General features: G+C 38.4%; 1 protein-coding gene across 1 annotated transcript in view; it reads left to right on the forward strand.

The window, feature by feature from the left end:
• nup210 (nucleoporin 210) overlaps positions 1-20,392 on the forward strand; it is a 54,868-nt gene extending 34,476 nt beyond the window's left edge. The window contains exons 26-40 of the mRNA XM_079588016.1: positions 813-893; positions 971-1,102; positions 2,027-2,185; positions 2,260-2,351; positions 3,473-3,647; positions 3,955-4,130; positions 13,919-14,139; positions 14,240-14,376; positions 14,529-14,637; positions 16,666-16,812; positions 16,887-17,134; positions 17,218-17,422; positions 18,312-18,428; positions 18,535-18,609; positions 19,256-20,392. Coding sequence (XP_079444142.1) covers positions 813-893; positions 971-1,102; positions 2,027-2,185; positions 2,260-2,351; positions 3,473-3,647; positions 3,955-4,130; positions 13,919-14,139; positions 14,240-14,376; positions 14,529-14,637; positions 16,666-16,812; positions 16,887-17,134; positions 17,218-17,422; positions 18,312-18,428; positions 18,535-18,609; positions 19,256-19,359 — 2,178 coding nt within the window. The 3' untranslated portion in view covers positions 19,360-20,392. The remainder of the gene's footprint in view (positions 1-812; positions 894-970; positions 1,103-2,026; positions 2,186-2,259; positions 2,352-3,472; positions 3,648-3,954; positions 4,131-13,918; positions 14,140-14,239; positions 14,377-14,528; positions 14,638-16,665; positions 16,813-16,886; positions 17,135-17,217; positions 17,423-18,311; positions 18,429-18,534; positions 18,610-19,255) is intronic.
• Positions 20,393-20,568: the final 176 nt, after the last annotated feature.

Genomic DNA, 20,568 nt, shown 5'->3' on the forward strand with positions numbered 1-20,568 from the left:
GAACAGCTCAACACATATAGAACAGCTCGACATATAGACACAGCTCGACATATAGACACAGCTCGACATATAGACACAGCTCGACATATAGACACAGCTCGACATATAGACACAGCTCAACACGTATAGACACAGCTCAACACATATAGAACAGCTCAACACATATAGAACAGCTCAACACATATAGAACAGCTCAACACATATAGAACAGCTCAACACATATAGACACAGCTCAACACATATAGAACAGCTCAACACATATAGACACAGCTCAACACATATAGAACAGCTCAACACGTATAGACACAGCTCAACACATATAGAACAGCTCAACACATATAGACACAGCTCAACACATATAGACACAGCTCAACACATATAGAACAGCTCGACACGTATAGACACAGCTCAACACATATAGAACAGCTCAACACGTATAGAACAGCTCAACACATATAGAACAGCTCGACACATATAGAACAGCTCGACACGTATAGACACAGCTCAACACATATAGAACAGCTCAACACATATAGAACAGCTCGACACGTATAGAACAGCTCGACACGTATAGACACAGCTCACAACTCAACATGTATAGACACAACTCAACATGTATAGACACAACTCAATCTGTATAGAACCTGTATAGTTTTGGGTGAACACACTTTCAAAGGAGGGACAGAAATCTCTCAGATTTCCTTAAAAATATCTTCATTTGTGTTTCGAAGATGAACGACATGAGAGTGAGTGCTTGATGACCGAGTGTTCAGTTTTGTGTGAACTAAACCTTTAGATATTGTTATTGCCAGGATCAAGTGGACATTGAGGTGGTGCAGCTGAAGGCCATAAGAATCCGAGCTCCCATCACCAGGATGAAGACGGGGACTCTGGTAAACGCACATCATGATCTGCACATGTTTGTCTAGGGTATTTTGTCTTGTCACACAGCTTTGGTGTCTTGCTGTAGATGCCGGTGTATGTGATGGGCCTGAGCAGCAGTCAGACGCCCTTCTCTTTCGGGAACGCTCTTCCCGGCCTCACCTTCCACTGGTCTGTGACGAAGAGAGACGTTCTGGACGTCCACACACGCCACGCAGAGGTCAGAACAACACCCTTCCTCTGATGCACACGGCTTGGTTTTACTATTCGTGTTGATTTTAACCTCATCACAGTAAGAGCTCGTATCTCAATACTCTTCTCAAGTATTGACGATGTTATTTAAATGACGATGTTTTATTGAGTAAAACACTCAACATTTTTGCATTTGCTCTCAATACAATTAAAAAAAGTGAAAGGAAAGGAAAAAGACATGAACAACTGTTGTTTCAATGTACATATAAATTGTTTACAGCAAAACACTAGTTTAAAAATGAATAATCTAGACCTTTTTTAAAAATAATAATAATATAAATGAACATGGCACCAATATAAAAATATAAGGTTACACTTTATTTGTAACAATTTATTTTACAATGTCTTTGTTACATGTAGTAATAACAGTAAATTATGCATAATTACAGGCAACTAACCCTCAAACAAATCCTAACCCTATTGTAAGTACATGTAGTAAGAATATTAATATTACTCTGTGCTTAAATATATAATTACACTGTAACAATGACACCTTAAAATAAAGTGTAACCCTTTATTTTGAGGTGTCTTTGTTACACTGTAATTATACATTTAATAATAATATTAAGTAACTTCATGTACTATAGTAATAGGGTTAAGATTAGGGTTTGGTTGAGGGTTAGTTGTATGTATTTATGCATAATTTGTAGTTATTACTATAGTAACTACATGTAACCTATGTAACAATGTAACAATTTTATGGTGTTATCAAATATCAAATAAAAAAATGTGAAAATATATATATTTTTTAAAGTGGTTGTTGCAAGTTATTTGAAGAACAAAAGTTATTTGTTAGTTTGCGTCGACACATTTCTGTGGTGAGCCTTGACCCCAGTGTCTGGTGGTGTTGTGCTTCAGTGTAAGCAGTGTGTGTGTGTGATCTCTCCTGCAGGCGTCTGTGCAGCTCAGCGCGGAGCACAACTTTGCCATGAGTGTGTTTGGCAGGAGTAAAGGCCGCACTGGACTGAGGGTGGTGGTAAAGGCCACTGTTCCTCTGGCTGGACATCTGGAGGACAATGCACTTGAACTCCATGATGAGATACAGATCCAGGTAAACGGAAACTCATTCTGTCATTCTTTTGCTATCAGAAAGCAGAGATTGACTATACATACATCGAATTTCAGGTCTATGAGAAACTGCAGCTGTTAAACCCAGAAGTTCAAGCGGAGGAGATACTCATGTCACCAAACTCCCTGCTGAAGCTCCAAACTAACAGGTACTTCAGCTCAGATCAACACGTATAGACAAAGCTCAACACGTATAGACAAAGCTCAACACGTATAGACACAGCCCAACACATATATAGATACAGCTCAACACGTATATAGATACAGCTCAACACGTATAGACACAGCCCAACGCATATAGACACAGTAGAAACAGATCAACACATATATAGACACAGCTCAACACGTATAGACACAGCTCAACACGTATAGACACAGCTCAACACGTATAGACACAGCTCAACACGTATAGACACAGCTCAACACGTATAGACACAGCTCAACACGTATAGACACAGCTCAACACGTATAGACACAGCTCAACACGTATAGACACAGCTCAACACGTATAGACACAGCTCAACACGTGTATAGACACAGCTCAACACGTGTATAGACACAGCTCAACACGTGTATAGACACAGCTCAACACACGTATAGACACAGCTCAACACGTATAGACACAGCTCAACACGTATAGACACAGCTCAACACGTATAGACACAGCTCAACACGTATAGACACAGCTCAACACATATATAGACACAGCTCAACACATATATAGACACAGCTCAACGCGTATAGACACAGCTCAACGCGTATAGACACAGCTCAACGCGTATAGACACAGCTCAACGCGTATAGACACAGCTCAACGCGTATAGACACAGCTCAACGCGTATAGACACAGCTCAACACGTATAGCTGTATCTATATATAGCTCAACACGTATAGAAACAGCTGACCATGTTGCTTTGTCATGAATGTGAGCTGTACTGCCCTACAAAATACAGTAAACACGGTATGACCAGCATATCAGTAATAACCTAGTGTGAAATACAATACGGCCACAAATTCACAGTTAAATAGTGTTTTTAACTAAACTAACATAAATGTGTGTGTACAAACTGATAAAAAATAATAAAACATTTTAAAAGATAATTGCGAGTTTACATTTACATCATACTCACAATTACGTGTTATAGTCAGAATTGTGTTAAGAATTGATCCATTGAAGAATATTGAGTAACTTGACAGACAAAAATGGTTCAGTTTGTGGTTGTCTTTTTGTCTATTTCTTTGCGTGTCAACTTTGTGTTACTTCCTGTAGAGATGGGCAGGGGTCCCTGTCGTACCGTGTGCTGGATTGTCCGGACAGAGCTGCTCTCATTCAAGTGGATGATAAAGGTCTTCTGACATCTGGATCTCTGACAGGAACAGCTTCTCTACAGATTAGCTCACAGGAAACATTCGGCGTCAATCAAACCGTCATCATCGCTGTGAAGGTAACACTGTTGCACTGGCAGAGCACCATGCATGTCTTCACACAGATGATCTTTCTACACAGTTTTAAGTGCATTTTACAGAACCTAATATCCTCTATTTTGTTCTCCATTAAGGACACGGTTAAGTAACTTAAATTTCAGAATAATAATATTGCTAATTAAACATTTTGTGATTCATTTTTAGCGACTAATGATTGGCTGACTGCACATTATCACTCGCATATTTATATTGTAATTCACAGTAGTTCTTATCTGAATGTTTTGGTGATGTTTCCGACTCAGCAGTGTTTGTGTTCTGTTGCTTAAGGTGGTGACCGTCTCATACCTGCGTCTGAGCACGAGTCCAGTGATGTACACGTCTAACCGAGAGACTGTGTCCGCCATCCCGCTGGGAGCCGTTCTGACCTTCACCGTTCATTTCCACGACAGCACAGGAGAAACCTTACACAGCCACAACTCCCTGCTCAGCTTCTCCACCAACAGGTGCAGCGAAGTCTGGAAATCAGACCAACGTCTACCTGACATGCACTTACACAGTCCCTACACTGCAAGACAAATCAGCCACGGCCATGTTTATATTTAACGTAGGATAATATTTTAATGTCTACAGATATTATCAAGCATGGACTAAATATTTTGCATCAAATTCAACAGCAACAAACACTTGTTGCACAAGTGAGCATTACTGCAACACATGACTGTTCTCCCCAGGTCATCACAAACTCTTCAACTCTGATATTGTATTTCTACCATATAAAATCGATTTATTTTTTAAATGAATATAAGAATGGCCGACACGCCCATATACTGTGATAAAATTATCCTAAATAATTTAATACTAAAATATATAATCGTTTTACCACACAGAGAAATGGAGCATCTGAAGCATCTTTTTTTTTTTTTAAAGAAATAAAAACTCAATTTAATTTCTTCATAGGGAAATTGATATGTAACTAACTTATGAACCTTTAAAGTCAGCCTTACTGTAAGCTACAAGGTTGTTAATTGATAGTATTTGCTTCTGGTGAAGCCTTCAGCCCACTTTTTTTTTCTTTTCTTTTTTCTTTTTTTTTTTTCTTATTTTGCAATAATAACCAATACAGAAAACAATATAATAATACACAATACTAAACAATACACAGTACAGAGGGTTACATAAAAAAAGAATATTAAACTAGCTTAAATGATTTACACTATTGTAGAGTCTTACAAGCAATAGAGTTTTTAGAGTTCCTCAAAGAATTTAGATGTATATCAAAATCTTTCTTAAAAATAAAAAAGGAGTTTTCTTTGAAAATTTACACTTGTGAATATAAAATTTGGCAAGAAAAAGTAGCAAGTTAAGAACAAATTTAAAATGATAAGGATCTAATTTCAGAGAGTCACCAAAAAATACAATTTTCTGGCTTATATAGAAGTTTAAGGATATATTCCTTTTAACAAAGTTTGAAAAATCAAGCCAACATTTTTTACAATACACACATTCCCAAAATAAATGAATAATTGTCTCATCACACTGATGACAGAATGAGCACAAAGGAGAAATACTATTATTAAATTTAGCAAATATATAATTAACTGGGTAGCAATTGTGAATAATTTTGACAGAGACTTCAACCACTTTATTAGTTAAAAAAAAATTTCGCTGAAGAAACCAGAAATCTTCCCATACTATATCATCAAATTTGTTATTCCAAAAGCTTACACTAGCAGGCAAAGATATCTGATCTCTGCTTAGAATTGAGCGAATTTTCTTGTTTGACAAGCTGCTGAGAGGACATTGATCAACAAATATATTAGTGCTGTCAAAAATAAGTGGAGAGAATAAAGGACCATTAGGGCCAGGTTTGACTAAAGGTATCACACTATCAGGAATAGCACCAAACACAATGGCATACTCTCTTGGGGGGACTGGAAAAGAGAATTTTTGCATAAAGTGTTCATAAGAGAGCAAAGACACCCCTTTCATCTAAAAGTTGACTCACTAAAAGTATTTTTTTATCAAACCAATTATCTAAAAAAAGAGATTTATTTTTATATTTAATATTTTGGTTGTTCCATATAAAATATCTATGAGGAGAAAAATTATAATTATATATTAAAGACCAGCATATTAAAGCCTGTTTATGAAAACTAGAAAGAGTTAAAGGTATTTTTGAGATGTTATAGTTGCAGCGCAATAAAAAATGCAATCCACCAACTGAATTGAAAATATGATTTGGAATAATATTCCAAGAAGAAGTAGGATTGTTCAAAAAAGATTTTATCCACTTAATCTTGAAAGAGTTATTAAGAGTGGAAAAGTCCACAAAGTCAAAGCCACCCATTGTCCGATCAGCTATCATAACACTTTTTTTAATGAAATGCTTTTTAGATTTCCAAACAAAGTTTACTATCATTTTGTCCAGCATTCTACAAATCTCCACAGGAACATCTAGAGCCATTGCAGGATAGATAACCCGAGATAACCCAACTTTAGAAAGCAACACTCTACCCGTTATAGACAGATCACGCTGTAACCAAGAATTGAATTTGCGTTGAATAGAAAGAATAAGAGGTTCAAAGTTAAGTTTTGATCTTTTTTTCTGATCTTTACATATGATTATACCCAAGTTTTTAACTTCGGATTTGACTGGAATGTCACAGACTTTAACATCAATGGACTGTTTAATAGCTAAGAGTTCACATTTGTGAACATTAAGAAATAACCCAGAAGCAGATGAGAAGAGATCAATTATCTTTAAGGCTACAGAAACTTGATCTTTATTATTTAAAAACAGAGTTGTGTCATCAGCCAATTGGCTTATTAATATTGATTGGTTTGTAACAGAGATACCTTTCAAATTACTATTTTGAATGTGGATGGCTAATAATTGCATAGGAAGCAGAAAAAGATATGGTGATATTGGGCAGCCTTGACGGATGCCTCTTTCAATATTAAATCTATGAGTAGTACCATGCTGTAATTTAATTGAAGCATTGGCGTTATTGTACAGAGTTTGAATTGCATTGATAAAGTTGGGGCCAAAACCAAAAATATTCAAAGATTTAAGAATAAAAGGAAACTCAACAGAATCAAAAGCTTTATAAAAATCAAGAAAAAACAAGAAACCATCGTCGGGGATCATATCAGAATAGTCTAAAATATCAAGAACAAGTCAAATGTTATTTGCAATTAGTCTGTCTTTCATGAAACCTGATTGAAAGTCATCTATTATATTATCTAAAACACATTTAATTATTTTAGCAAAAATCATAGCTAGTATTTTGTAATCATTATTTAGCAAGCTTATAGTTCGCCAATTTTCAAGTTGCGCAGGGTCCTTTTGAGGCTTAGGGATCAAATTAATAACACCCTGAGTCATGGAGCTTGGGAGAGTTCCCTTAAGTAGGCTTTCTAAATACACTTGGAGAAGAAAAGGAGAAAGAATATTTGAGAATTTCTTATAGAACTCTGTGGTCAGACCATCATTTCCAGGAGATTTATTCAATTTCAGCTTGTCGATCGCCTCAGAAACATCTTTAATTTGAATAGGAGCATCACACAGAGTTTTTCCAATATCATCAACTTTGGAGATACGGTCTGAGTCGAGAGAATTAAAAAATAAATCCAACTTTTGTTGAGCGTGTCTAGAACGATAAAGATTTTTTTAAAAATTCTTCCCAATAATTAGAAATTTCTTTATGATCTTTTAAAACCACTCCATTAATGTTAAGACTATTTATAGAATTGAGATGATTACGTTGTTTCTCTAACTTAAAAAAATAATTGGAATTTCGCTCTCCCTCTTCCATCCATCTCCTTCTTGAACGAACAAAAGCACCCTTTGCTTTACCGATATACAAGTTATCTAATGAGTTTTGAAGTTTGGCCAATTCTAATTTCTGGACAAGTGATACATTTTCAAAGGGGATGCAAGAGAGACAGACAATTCTTTTAACAATGTTAAGTTCCTCTGATTTGTATTGCTTTGCTTTTTGAGATCCAATTTTAAACAACATTAACCTAATATTGTATTTTAATAGCTCCCAATTAGAGCCAAAATTATTTTCAGCTTGTGCTTTATTAAAAAAGAAATGAATCTTAGAAATTACAGATTGACAAGTTTCCTCATCCACTAATAAAGCAGAGTTTAGTTTCCAATAAGAACTATATGTTCTTGAGTAAGATGGGTTATCAAAAGACAGAATAATAGACTTATGATCGGACAGTGGAGAAGGCAAAAGTTCAACCTTAGTGACATAATCGGATAAAGAGTCAGATATTAACCAGAAGTCAATCATAGACCTCAATGAACCAGAGCTGTTAAACCAGGTAAACTGTGAAGCATGAGGATGTTTTTCCCTCCAAATATCAGTCAGACCAAAACGGGCAATCAACTCACAGATACCTGATGAACCATTAGATATTCTAGGTGGTGATCTATCCAAAGAGCTGTTTATAGTTTGATTGAAGTCTCCACCCAAAATAACATGCAAATTCGAATATTTAGATTTGAAATAGTCTAAATGCGTTTCTATTGAATTAAACAATTTAAAGTTATTTTTTGCTGTGTTAAATCCATAAATGTTACCCAGGACAAAGATACAATCATTTAAGGTAACTAATAAAAAAAGAAAATGACCTTCAGGATCAGAAATTGTCTCTATTATTTTACCCTTAAACTTGTGCTTTAAAGTTAAGACGCCTGCTGAAAGATTAGAACCATATGAAGAAAACAACTCATCACCCCATTGTGATTTCCAAAACTTAAAATCGCTAGAATTTGCGTGAGACTCTTGTATAAAACAAAAATCAGTGTTAAGAGATTTAGCATACAGAAAAATAGCTTTACGTTTGACATCATTACGTAACCCTCTTGTGTTAATTGAACAAACAGAAAGATTAGGAAACATTAGAACAATTTGACACCTGAACTGTAAAAAGTGAGCCAGTCCATGACATGCTTTAAATGAGAAAACAATTACCTGTAAATATAAACAAGGTTGGGGTCATTCAAAAAATAAAAAAATAAAAAAAATAAAATACAATTATATATAACATAATTTATTATATAACATAATAAATCTGCAGAAGAACCTCAAAGTAACTTTTTCTAATAGTCTATTACCCTTTCAGTAAGCATTTTGAAGAACTGTTACGGAAGTCAGAAACACGACAATAAAAGGCAGACCAGTACCACTAGCAACTAAATCAAATTCAAATCATTCAACAACCTCCATGTCTTGCAAAAGAAGTTCTTTACCATCAACGTACGCCTTTGGACCAACGAAGTAAGCGCGGTGTCCTTGCTGACGGGCTCTCTCAACAAGTGGCCAAAGTTTGTTACGTTGCACACGATCCTCGGGGGACAGGTCTTCTGCGAAACGCAAGTGGTGCGTAGCAAGATAAGGAGAGTTCTTTGCGGCTTTCCAGAGAGCATCCCGAAAATAACGCATTGTGAACTGAAGAATAATTCCGCGAGGTTGTTTTTTTTTTCCAGAGGGCAGAGTGTCGTCGCTCCTCACTTTTCCCAAACGGTGTACCACATCAATTAACTCGTGAGATTTACCAGCAAAAGTTGGGACAACAGCCTCGCATATATCCAAAACTTTCTGTCTGACGTTTTCTCCTGGTTGTTCAGGTAGACCGTGGAGCCGCAGATTCCATCTCCTCTTGTATCTGGAGAGATCCTGTACTTTGCTCTCCAATTCACAGATTCGTCTTTCGGCATTTGTCACCCGCTTATCAACTCGCTCCACATTACCTTTTACATCTTTAATTTCTTCTGCCAGAAATTCGACTGATACCTTCACTTCTTCGATGCCTTTGTCTAGGATATCAGCTCTTTCATTAATGACGGACTTGAGAGATGTTATTATCATCATGGCTAAAGGGGAATGCAGATCTTCATCACCATCATCATCATTCCTGCCTTTTTTGTGCGATGGTTCTTTTATCGGAGTTTCAGGTAGAGGCACGACTGCACCAGAGCACGAGTCGAAGTCCACAGTAACACTTGCACCGAGATCTAAAAAAGCATCCATCGGCTTAAATTTGCGCTTTTTATCCTTTGTCATAGTCCAAAAAAAATTCCAACAGTGCGAGCACGCAACTCTGACGAACAAAGTGAAGGTGACGAGAAGGTTCAAATGTTAGATAGGCCTAATTCACGATAACGAACATCCCAAAAGCAGAAATAAATAAAAAATAAGTAAACAGACCCCTAAATTATCAAAAAGTGCTTTCAAGTAAAAAAAAACACAATAATAATCGAGATGCACTTAAAATTACATGTTTAAAGACAATTATTCACGGACTGATTCACTCACGCTGTCAACTTCACGCCGCCATTTTTCTCCCTCCCTCCATCTGAAGCATCAAATGTGGTTTGAAATCCAAAAATGACATTTAATGTAGGCCGATGTAATTTATTAATGCAAGACTGTGCCAATGGAATTACACAGGAATTACAATCACAGGAAACGGTTAATGTTTTTGTTTTTGCAGTTTTTTTCCACATTACCTACATAATGTGCTTTATGTGAGAACATCTAAATGATCTGTTTAATGCACGTCTAAAATGTCCTTTAATCTGACATTAGCCTGACAAAGTGCATCAAAGGAAGTAATTTTTATGGGTTAGATCAGTGGTTCCCAAACTGGGGTACGTGAGGTGACAGAACGGGGTACACGTACAAAATGTCTTGCCGTTCATTTAATTCTACCCTACCTTAAAGGTACAATTATCCCAAAATCACAAGGCCAGTGTTATATATTTTGTTAAGTTGATTACATACAATATCCCAAATGTTTGCAACTATTTTTAAATCGTGAGAAAATTGTGATTTTTTTCCGGGTGAACTGGAGTCGCCAGTCAATGCGTCATATCCGCGTTACCCTCGGTGTCCGCTCGCACTGCGCGTAGTTTGAAACAAAGGCGTAGTTTGATGACGCGGAACTATGAAACTTGTCGTCAAGCCGATGGATCTAGTAATGTTTATGGATGAGTGAATACATTGATGTTTTATCATGACTGTGGGATAAAGTAGGGCATGATTGCTAATGAGAGACATTTCAGCGCCATATATAGGAATTTAAAGGATATCAAGGAATAAGGACATTTATATCTACCGTTACCCGCAAGTGCTGAATTAATACTCACACAGGACATTGTTTATCACGTCTGGTGTTTATGGCCATGTAAATAAATATAGCATGTGTTATACATAAAGATTAATCCGTCTTTTGGCAAATGTGTGTTTTCGAATGCACTTTTACAACGATGGTTTAGAACACGTAAAACTGCGCAGCGTTATCACAACTATGAGTTCGACAAATACAGTAACATGATAACCAATTTAGAATTAAACCTTACTTTTCTTGCTTTTATTTCATTAAGAAGAATTAACCGCATGTCATTAAACGCAACATTTATAAAGATAGAGCTTTACCTCATCCATGAACATGACTTTCGATTCCCGTGTGACTAATTTACATCCACGGTGGAGTTAAAAACAACAGTTCCCATCATTCCACGCTCCTTCACATCGTCATCAAGCTACGCCGCTGTTGTTGTTTGGAATGTGGCGCCCTCTAGTGGCAGAAAATATTGCATATTGTTCCTTTAAAATAATATCAAAACTGAGAATGTATTTCTAGCTGGCAAAATACTGTAAATACATGACATCCAATCAAATGATCTCGTCCTTTGCAGTGAACACTGACTGCATCCACACAAGCAGTGTGCTTGTAATAGGTTGTGTGCAGAGTATTGCTGCCTTAGCAAATCTCGCTACATTACTGCCGTTCTACACAATGTACCTTTGTAAAAGTGGGTATTTAGGACGTACTCGCATGGAGAACAAATATAGACACAGTGGATTTAAGACGTTCAAAAACATACCCTTTGTGAGTTGATAATGATTCACACGTGACATTATACAACAGGTCAACAAACAAAATGTACACTTTAAACACAGTACTGTCAGTATTTACTCTATTTTGTAATGAAATGATAGTTCCAACGAAAGCCACAGCAGAACTATAGCACACATCTGTGTTTGTGAACAATTCTGCAGCTTTGAACGAATCGTGAGAGTCAATGATTCATTTGTAAATACAGCCAGTTGCTTTGTTAATGAATTACTAGATGACTTGCTCATTAAGACAGTGACTTACTGCCACCTACTGGCGTTTTAGTTTAATATTCAAAAGTATCACTTCATTGCATATTTCTCTGTTGAACATTTTTTTATTCAAGGTATAAAAAAAAATGCACTGGAAAATCAATTTAGGGGGCAAATATTGTCCCTTAATGGGAAAGGTATGACTGTAGTCTAAGTGGAAGAGAGGGGGTGCGCAGAAGGATCGTAAACCTCAGGGCGTACGCCACTCTAAAAACTGTGGGTAACACTTTATTTTGATGGTCCCTTTTGAACATTCTGTTAACTAACAGTAACTGTGCAACTACATGTCAACTAACTCTCATTAGAGTATCAGTAGAGCGTCTGCTTAATATCTGCAAACTCTTTATTGTGATGCTCCTCCAACAGAAACTCTACTGACTATAAGTAACTTTGCAACTACATGCCAACTTATTCTAACCCTAACCCTACCAGTCTGCCAATGCTCTACTAACACTCTAATGAGAGTTATTAGACATGAAGGGGCAATGTTACTTATAGACAACAGAATGTGTTAAAGGGACCATCCAAATAAAGCGAAACCAAAATGTGGGAACCACTGGGTTAGATCAAGTCAAGTCACATTTATTTATATAGCGCTTTTTACAATTCAGATTGTTTCAAAGCAGCTTTACAGAGATAAAAAAGTTTGATCAAGTACAAATAGATCCTTAAAATAATTGCAGGTTACCACTTTTTCAGTGGATTTTGACTTTTGCCACCAGAAAATGTCCTGGAGGCACCGCTGACAAACCTGTGTACAGTGACGATGCTTGCAGTTTAGACATTGTATCTTTAAATTCAAGCAAAACATGTAATTTTTTTCTCCACTAGGGATCGCTAACCTCTTACAATAACAAAGGCGTAGTTTGATGACGCGGAACTATGAAACTTGTCGTCAAGCCAATGGATCTAGTAATGTTTCTGGATGAGTGAATACATTGATGTTTTATCATGACTGTGGGATAAAGTAGGGCATGATTGCTAATGAGAGACATTTCAGCGCCATATATAGGAATTATAAAGGATATCAAGGAATAAGGACATTTATATCTACCGTTACCCGCAAGTGCTGAATTAATACTCACACAGGACAGTTTATTAGACGAATGAAACCTGTGAGGTAACGCATCGCTGTCTCACTCGCTCTCCACTATCACACTAAACTGCATTTGAGTGTGTTAAAGTTATTCTGTTAGTTTGTTTGTGTGTATGAGACTAGCAGTAAGCTAGATCAACATTTCAGTAACATACTGATCATATTCTAACATTTGATCATGTTGAGCTATATAACATTGATTAGTTTTATGTACATTTGCTCACCTATCTAATAAAGTACATGCAAGTGTGCTCTGTCGAGTCGAAGTTAGTCGCGGACGCTAGCTCTCGGCATCTCGATAACGCCATGCTAATATTGATCCTCATTTTAGTTCTCCTTTTGTCCCAAAGTCTGCTTGCCATGGTCCATAATGTTTGAACGAAACAACAACAGCGTGAGCGTGCCGCTAGATGTAACGCAGTTGTCCACGTCTGTCGCCATGGTTACTATGGCAGTATTACGAGCGGAAACCAGGGATAACGCGGATATTACGTCAGTGACAGGCGACAAGTGAACAGAGTCCGGGACGAGACATTATTTAAAATTGGAATTTCTCTGAAATTAAAAATCTTTGGGAACTTTTAGGATATTAAAATTGTGTATTAGGTTCACAACTGCAGGAAATATATCACACTGTGCAAGTGATTTTTGGATATTTTATTACAACATTCTTTCATATTGGACCTTTAATAGTAGTCTAAACAGATATGCATTATATGGCCTGTGGTAAATGTGGAAGAAGTCACACGGGTAGATCTGGAGGCCTAAGGATTCTTCACAAATGTTTATTTTCAAATGCGTCTGAACATTATAGTATACTATATTAAAGGTGGTAATTGCAGGCAATTAAAATGTATATTTATGCAAAATAATATTAAGAAAAATCAGTGGGTATGCTTTTATTTAGTTTGATCCATGATTTTTTTTATCAATTTTAATTTGTAATAAAAACTATATTTCATTTATTTTTTATGAATGATGTTAAGCATCTATATCATGTGTGCAGGGATGATTTGGTGCAGGTCGGTAAGGGTTCGAGTAACGGCACGCTGACGGTGCGGACGGTCAATGTGGGTCTGACTCTGCTGGGAGTTTGGGACTCGGAGCAAGCGGGACTCGCTGACTTCGTTGCTCTGCCCGTCCAACATGCCATTCATCCAGCCGAAGCCCAGCGGCTGCTCGTGGGAGACGTTGTGTGCTTTTCTGCACAGATTATTAACCAGGAGGGTAAGAGAGGACACCTGACAGTAATGTCTACTTTCTTTCAGCCCAAACTGAGCATTTCCACAGGCCTGTCTGAGTGTGGTGTTGTGTTTGTCATGGTCAGGTGCGTCCGGTGTGTGGAGCTCCTCATCCAGTGCTGTGCTGGAGGTTGATCCCAGGACTGGCGCCGCAGTGGCCAGAGACAAGGGCACCGTCACCGTCTACTACGACATACCAGGACAACTCCGCACTTACAGAGAGGTGAGCGCTTGTGGGACATCCAAACTCATCTCAATCAGTTCCTTCCGTCTGGAGATATTTAGGAAAAATCATGGAAAGACAGTGGTAGACAGACCTGTTAAACTGAAGACTGTCATTATTGTAATTGCTTTGAAACATTGTGTTTTCTCTAGGTTTTTATTGAAGGTGCAACTCGCACATCTGTCATGTCTCCCTCAGTGAAGAAGGACAGAGACGCGAAGGTCTTGATGTCAACCAGGGACACAGGGAGCAACCTCATTGGTACAGATCACTCCTTGAGTCGCTGTGGTCCTCACACTGACTTCATGCTTATGTGCTGTGTGTGTGTGACGTTTTGTGTCCTGCCTTAATGCACTGACCTTCTGATGTGTATGATCAATGTGATTCGAATGTTAATTCAAATCTGTTTTCACACTTAGGCCTGAGAGAGACTCACTGATTGGTTGTGTTATATGACAAACATGGAGTGTTTGTTGCGATTCTCATTAGCTACAGAAATCTTTATAATTTAAAAAACAATAAATATCATCAACTTAGTGCAGAATAGGGCAGGCCGATTCATCGATTATTGCAATATTATCTCGATAATGTTAAAAGTTTAGCTTGGGTTTCTAAAGACATTTAAGCCAGTTTCACTCCCCTTTTTTAATCTCACAAGTAAAGGTTAGTCTCACAAGTAAGGCCCAATCCCAATTCTACCCCTTTCCCCTTCGTCTACCCCTAACCCTTCGCCTTCCCCTTCCCCTTGACCCTTGAAACAGAGTGGCAAGGCGTAGGGGTGAAAATATTCCCCTAAGAAATGGGACACCACTACTACACCGTTACACGTCATTATACGTCGTCGCCTACGTCACAGGAGATGCGCCGATGTTTATCACAAACTTCCAAGATGCACAGGACTTGTTTTCTGTGGTGTTGTATTAACACGTTGGAGGTACAGACCTATGTTTGTCCTATTTTGACCTATTTATTTATTTACTGTGTGAAATACCACATTGTGTGGCGTTCATGTGCGTTCAGCTCATAAATACGATCTTTACGAGATGACTTGAACGTACTAATAGCTTGTGTGCTTTGTTCGGGGGAGAAGAGATTTTTTTACAAACGTTTCTTTGAAGGAACTGACCGTAAATATGAACACAAGATTGAATGTAACATAAAGCAAATCATTATTTGTCGTTAAAATACTTATTAAAGTCAACAATTCTTACATTTATGGTCTAATTTTTTGCTTGGGCAGCCATTTAGCGTCTGTAGCCGGTGTATGCAGTGACACTTCTCATACCCCTTCGTTTGAAGTGTGGTCCCGAAAAATCTTCGTTTGAAGGGCTATCTGGCCCTTCCCCCTAGCCCTTCCCCTCCAACCAAAAGAGAATCGAGACAGCCCTACCCCTCCACGTGCACGAGCAAAACAGAGGGGAAGGGGTAAGTGAAGGGGTAAGGGGTAGAATTGGGATTGGCCCTAAATAGTTTTGACTTCCGGAACTTGTGTGAGAGTGAGGAGTGTCAAAGATTTCTAATTAAAACGTGTTTGTGATGCTTTAGGCATTGTAGTCATTCCAGCCATTCACACGTCTGTTGAAGCTGATTTGTGGTCATTTAGCCAAGCTCATTTATTTCATATTCATTCGAAAACAACGGTCACTTTAAAGGTGTCCTATTATGGCCGTTTATGAAGTCTTGTGTTTTTTGAACAATCAAGTATGAAAACATTATAGTACACCCTAAAAACAAAATCATTATTTTTCATATATTTTGCATTATTACAGCTCCTCTGCCCAGTCTGTCTAGATCGCTTAGTTTTTGATGAAGCCCCTCCTTCCGAAATATGAAATGTGCTGTGATTGGTTAGCTGGCCTGGTGTGTTGTGATTGGCAGCGCTTAGGGAAATGTCCCGCCCCTTTATATCCTCCATAATGCTGCTCAACCAGGCCTTGATTAAATGATCAAAAAATATATCTAATCAATTGAATGAATACAACTTAAACAAAGTTGTATTAATTCAATTGATTAGATATCTTTTTTTGATCATTAAAAATGAATGCAAACATTAAAATGAAACGCAGATTTTGGGGGGGAAATAAAACAGAATATGGTCAAAAATAAAATGGATTTCAAAGGGACTAGCAACACATGGATTTGATTCCTAAGAATCACAAATGCTGAATGATAGTATTCTGTGAATGGACTGAGAGTGTCTGCTAGATTAACATGCGAATGTAAAAGATTGTTCAACATGTGTTTTTGTATCTGATCGTCATCGCATGGATTGTTCTGCTGTGTCCTCAGGAATCTGCTCCTCGTCCCAGTCGGACAGCATCGCTCCGCTCCGCCCGGAGTCCTCCATCAGCTGTCACCTGCACTTCACCAGCAGCGCTGTGGATTTCTCTGCTCACGACGTCTACCACACGCGCACCGCGTTTGACCCCAGCACAGGTCAGTCCTGGACTTCAAGGACAATCAATCAGTGTGTTCAACATGCGCTCATCTTTATCTCCTGTGAACGCCAGGTTTCTACAGCTGTGCGCTGAGCTTCAAGCCCATGAGTGAGCAGCAGGTGAAGGTGTTGAGCATGTCCATGACTGACGTGGACGTCACGGCCGGGGTGCGGGGTCACCTCACCGGTCAGCAGATCAGCGCTCGACTGCCCGTCAATCCAGGCATCTACGCGGATCAGACGGACATCATCCTGAGTAACCAGCACACGTCTGCTGACCTGACCATCTACGGGACGCCGGGCGCTCTGCAGCAGCTGGATGTAACGCTTGCACCTAGTGTCTGAAGAGGGGAAGGACAATCGTTGTGTTGATGTGGATCTGACTGTCTCTCTGTGACGTTTAGGTGAAGAGCAGCTCTCCTGCAGTTGTGCTGGAGCAGAAGGAGGTTTCCCAGAGCTTTCCGAGCTATGTGAGATACACGGTTAGTGTGGTGAAGCCGCAGGGAGCTCTGACGGCATCGGTGTCTGTGAGCAGCGGCTCCAGCGGTCAGGTGCTGGTCATCCCAGTGTCCGTCATGCATCTAGCAGCCGGCGGCACTCCTGTGCAAGGTTTGTTACTCCACACCAGTCGCACAGCATAGGAAGGAATGAAGACTACATTAACAAGAAGTCTTCTATTGTAGTATCTTATTGGGCACCCAATTGACCGTTCGCAAAGACCCGCCCTCCTTAGTTACTGTCGCTATGCCCGACAAGCTACGCTGCTCTCACACACACACCATGTTCTCACGCAGTGAAAAACACATCGTGGAGCAGAGAGACACTGACACACACTGACAGACACAGACCAGCTTACTTTTGATAATAAACAAAGTCTCACCTTTCAAATTTGGTCATTTTTGAAAAGAAATGTAAACAATAAATAGCATTTTGTGGCTCTTTAATGTGTGTGTCAGATCGCTGTAGAGCATCAGTTAAAGCCGCTTGTGAACCGATCATCTCTTCCTTCTAGTTCATTTATAGCATCAAATAAACATGAATGAACATCAGAAGCAATGTTGTTTTAACCGCGGAAAGACGTCAGTACACTCCGCTTCTCAAGTTCAAATCCTCCCGTGTTAATCTACTAACTATCCTGACGGCTTTGTCCTACAAAATGGCGGATGGTGAAGTATGATTGGTCAGATCACCTGTCAATCAAGCTCCTTGCGAAGGGTCAATTGAATGGTTTCAGAAGATATAGTCATGTAGTTAAAGGGGTCATGACATGAGAAACGTTTCTTAGCTTAAGCTCATCCTCCTCAGAAAACAGCATTTATTTAACCAAGCTCCAAAAATGGCTTGTTAGGATGTTGTGGGATTTGCTTTTGACAGTCAAAAGCAAATCTCACTGAATATGACAGTCATATTCAGTGAGAGCAGTCATTTATAACGTATGTCCACTGGCATTCAGTCTCATAATGGCTGTCCCCTGTTACTCCTTCACCTTTTCTTGCAGCACAAATGGTAGACGGAGCAGATGGGCCCAATATTCTTCAGCAGTTTATTGACTCCTATCAAGTGATGTTCTTCACTTTATTTGCTCTTCTGGCTGCCACTGCTGTTGTCATCATCGGTAACTGCTTCCATATCCTGCTACTCTTTATAATGTCATGGATAATGGGTTTTAGGACTGAGAGTATTCTTTTTCAGTTTAACAATTATCCATCTTTATTTTATAGTGTGCCATTTGCTGTTTTCACCAAGAGATCCTGTCAATCATCCTGCGTTCCTCCAGAAGACTCCGCCTCCCACAGGTACATGCCTCTGGACAATACCCCCGCACGGATGTAACCCAATATATCCTCAGTTAACACCTGACCTCTTTTTGCACTGTAAAATGTGTAATAATTCTTTGTGTGCTAAAGGAAGTTTAAGGTTCATTGTGTAACATTTAGGAGGATCTGTTGACAGAAATGTAATATCATGTGTTATGTTTTTATTACCTGAGTGAGCCATTTCTATCTACACACACCACGGGTCCCCTTACATTGAAATGTGCTGACGTGTTTCTACGGTGGCCCTAAACGGACAAACGTGATTCGTCAGTGTTCTTCGTGCAAAGAAGCTAGCTAAGTCAGCGAATAAAACACTGACACAATGATGAACAATTAACAATTATTCAGTAAAATTATATGTTATTACGAATCTATATTCGTAATAACATATAATTTTACTGAATAATTGTTAATTGTTCATCATGCAATTAGCGTGGATCTCCACACAATGTTACAGAGAAACCGTAACCTATCTTTTCTTTACATCCTCTGTCAGAGCAACATCTGAGTTTGGCAACTGATCTGATGGACTTTACCACGTTTGCTTGTATTATTATGTCCTCTGGTTTAGGAATATTTGTAACCTTGATTACTCACTGAGTTGTAAACGCTTCTGTTTGTCCAGGTGTAGCTAAGCTGACGGAGAGCCCCTTCAGCACCAGCATGTGTTCAGACACGAAGGGAAGCCCAAGATTACGCTTGTATTCTCCAGACTACAACTCCAGATAAACCTTCTCCACCTGAAGACCGAAGAAAGTGCCTTACCACTGAATACAGGAGTACAAGCGTGCGCGAGAGTGCTGCTTACATGCTTAAAACAACCGCTTTTTCATTTGAACCCCAGTTTGTTGAAATGCTGCATCATATCTGATGGAATATGCCAGGGCTTTGTCTGCTTTTGTTTGATTATTTAAATGTTTGATGTGTGCACTCATTTATTATTATTGCCATTATTATTTCCAGTAGTTTTCATAGCTTGAGATAGTCTAAGTTTTAGTGAGTTGTGATGTTAAGCGTGTTTTTTTTGAAGCTCAGGACAACCTTTGGAAACTAATGTGATTATGTTATTGTGTGAATAGTGCAACCACTGATTCCGTCCAAAGTGTTCTTACAAGTGTTTGATCTGCGAAAAACTGATGGCCAGTCGTTTCATTTCGTGAAAAATAATATTTCGATTTTTAATATTGTGAAGAATTCTTGAGTGCAGCTTTCAGTTATTGATGTGAACGTTCAGATGTTTTAGGGCTTAGTTCAGTTGACTTGCTTTGGCAGATAAAGTGGTTCTGACAGGACAGAAGTAGCTTTCTCTTGACGTGGTCATTGACTCAAACTCAGTGACAGAATTATCATTATCAGATTCAACATTGTGACCACTATTGACAGCCTTGTGAAGCCTTGTTTAAGTGAGAAAGACATGAGTCATGTGTTTTCTTCTAGTATCTGTGTTTGTAAGCAGGAGCCATAATGTGATTCATAGAACTGCTGCACTGAATAAAGTGAATTGTGATATCTGTCATAATCTATACACGAGTTTAATCTGCATATGTAACCACTTCTGAGCCTTTTGATCTTATGTCTATCATACCTCCCTCAAAAATAATAATAATAGCGTTTGCTTTGAGAACATTGTGCTTTTTTTTGCTGCATGTGATCTATAAACATTAAATATGCTCTCTTTTTACCATCACCTGATGCATTTTTTTAGGTTCTGAAAAATCATTTATTGTCCATTTGAATAAAAAAGATGTTTTATTTCATGATGGATGAAGTGTTGTCGAAATTCACTTTTAATTGCATTCTTGTAATGAAGTTATTTCCTCTGCTCACGCAACACTTTCTTTTCCTAACAATGCAAACAATGAGATGCATGTCAACCTAATCTCACAATATTACAACAACAAAATCACTAAGCTTTGTCTTTACTTTATTTAATGTCTA

Source organism: Phoxinus phoxinus, assembly GCF_949152265.1.
Source record: "Phoxinus phoxinus genome assembly, chromosome: 18".
NCBI lineage: Eukaryota > Metazoa > Chordata > Actinopteri > Cypriniformes > Leuciscidae > Phoxinus > Phoxinus phoxinus.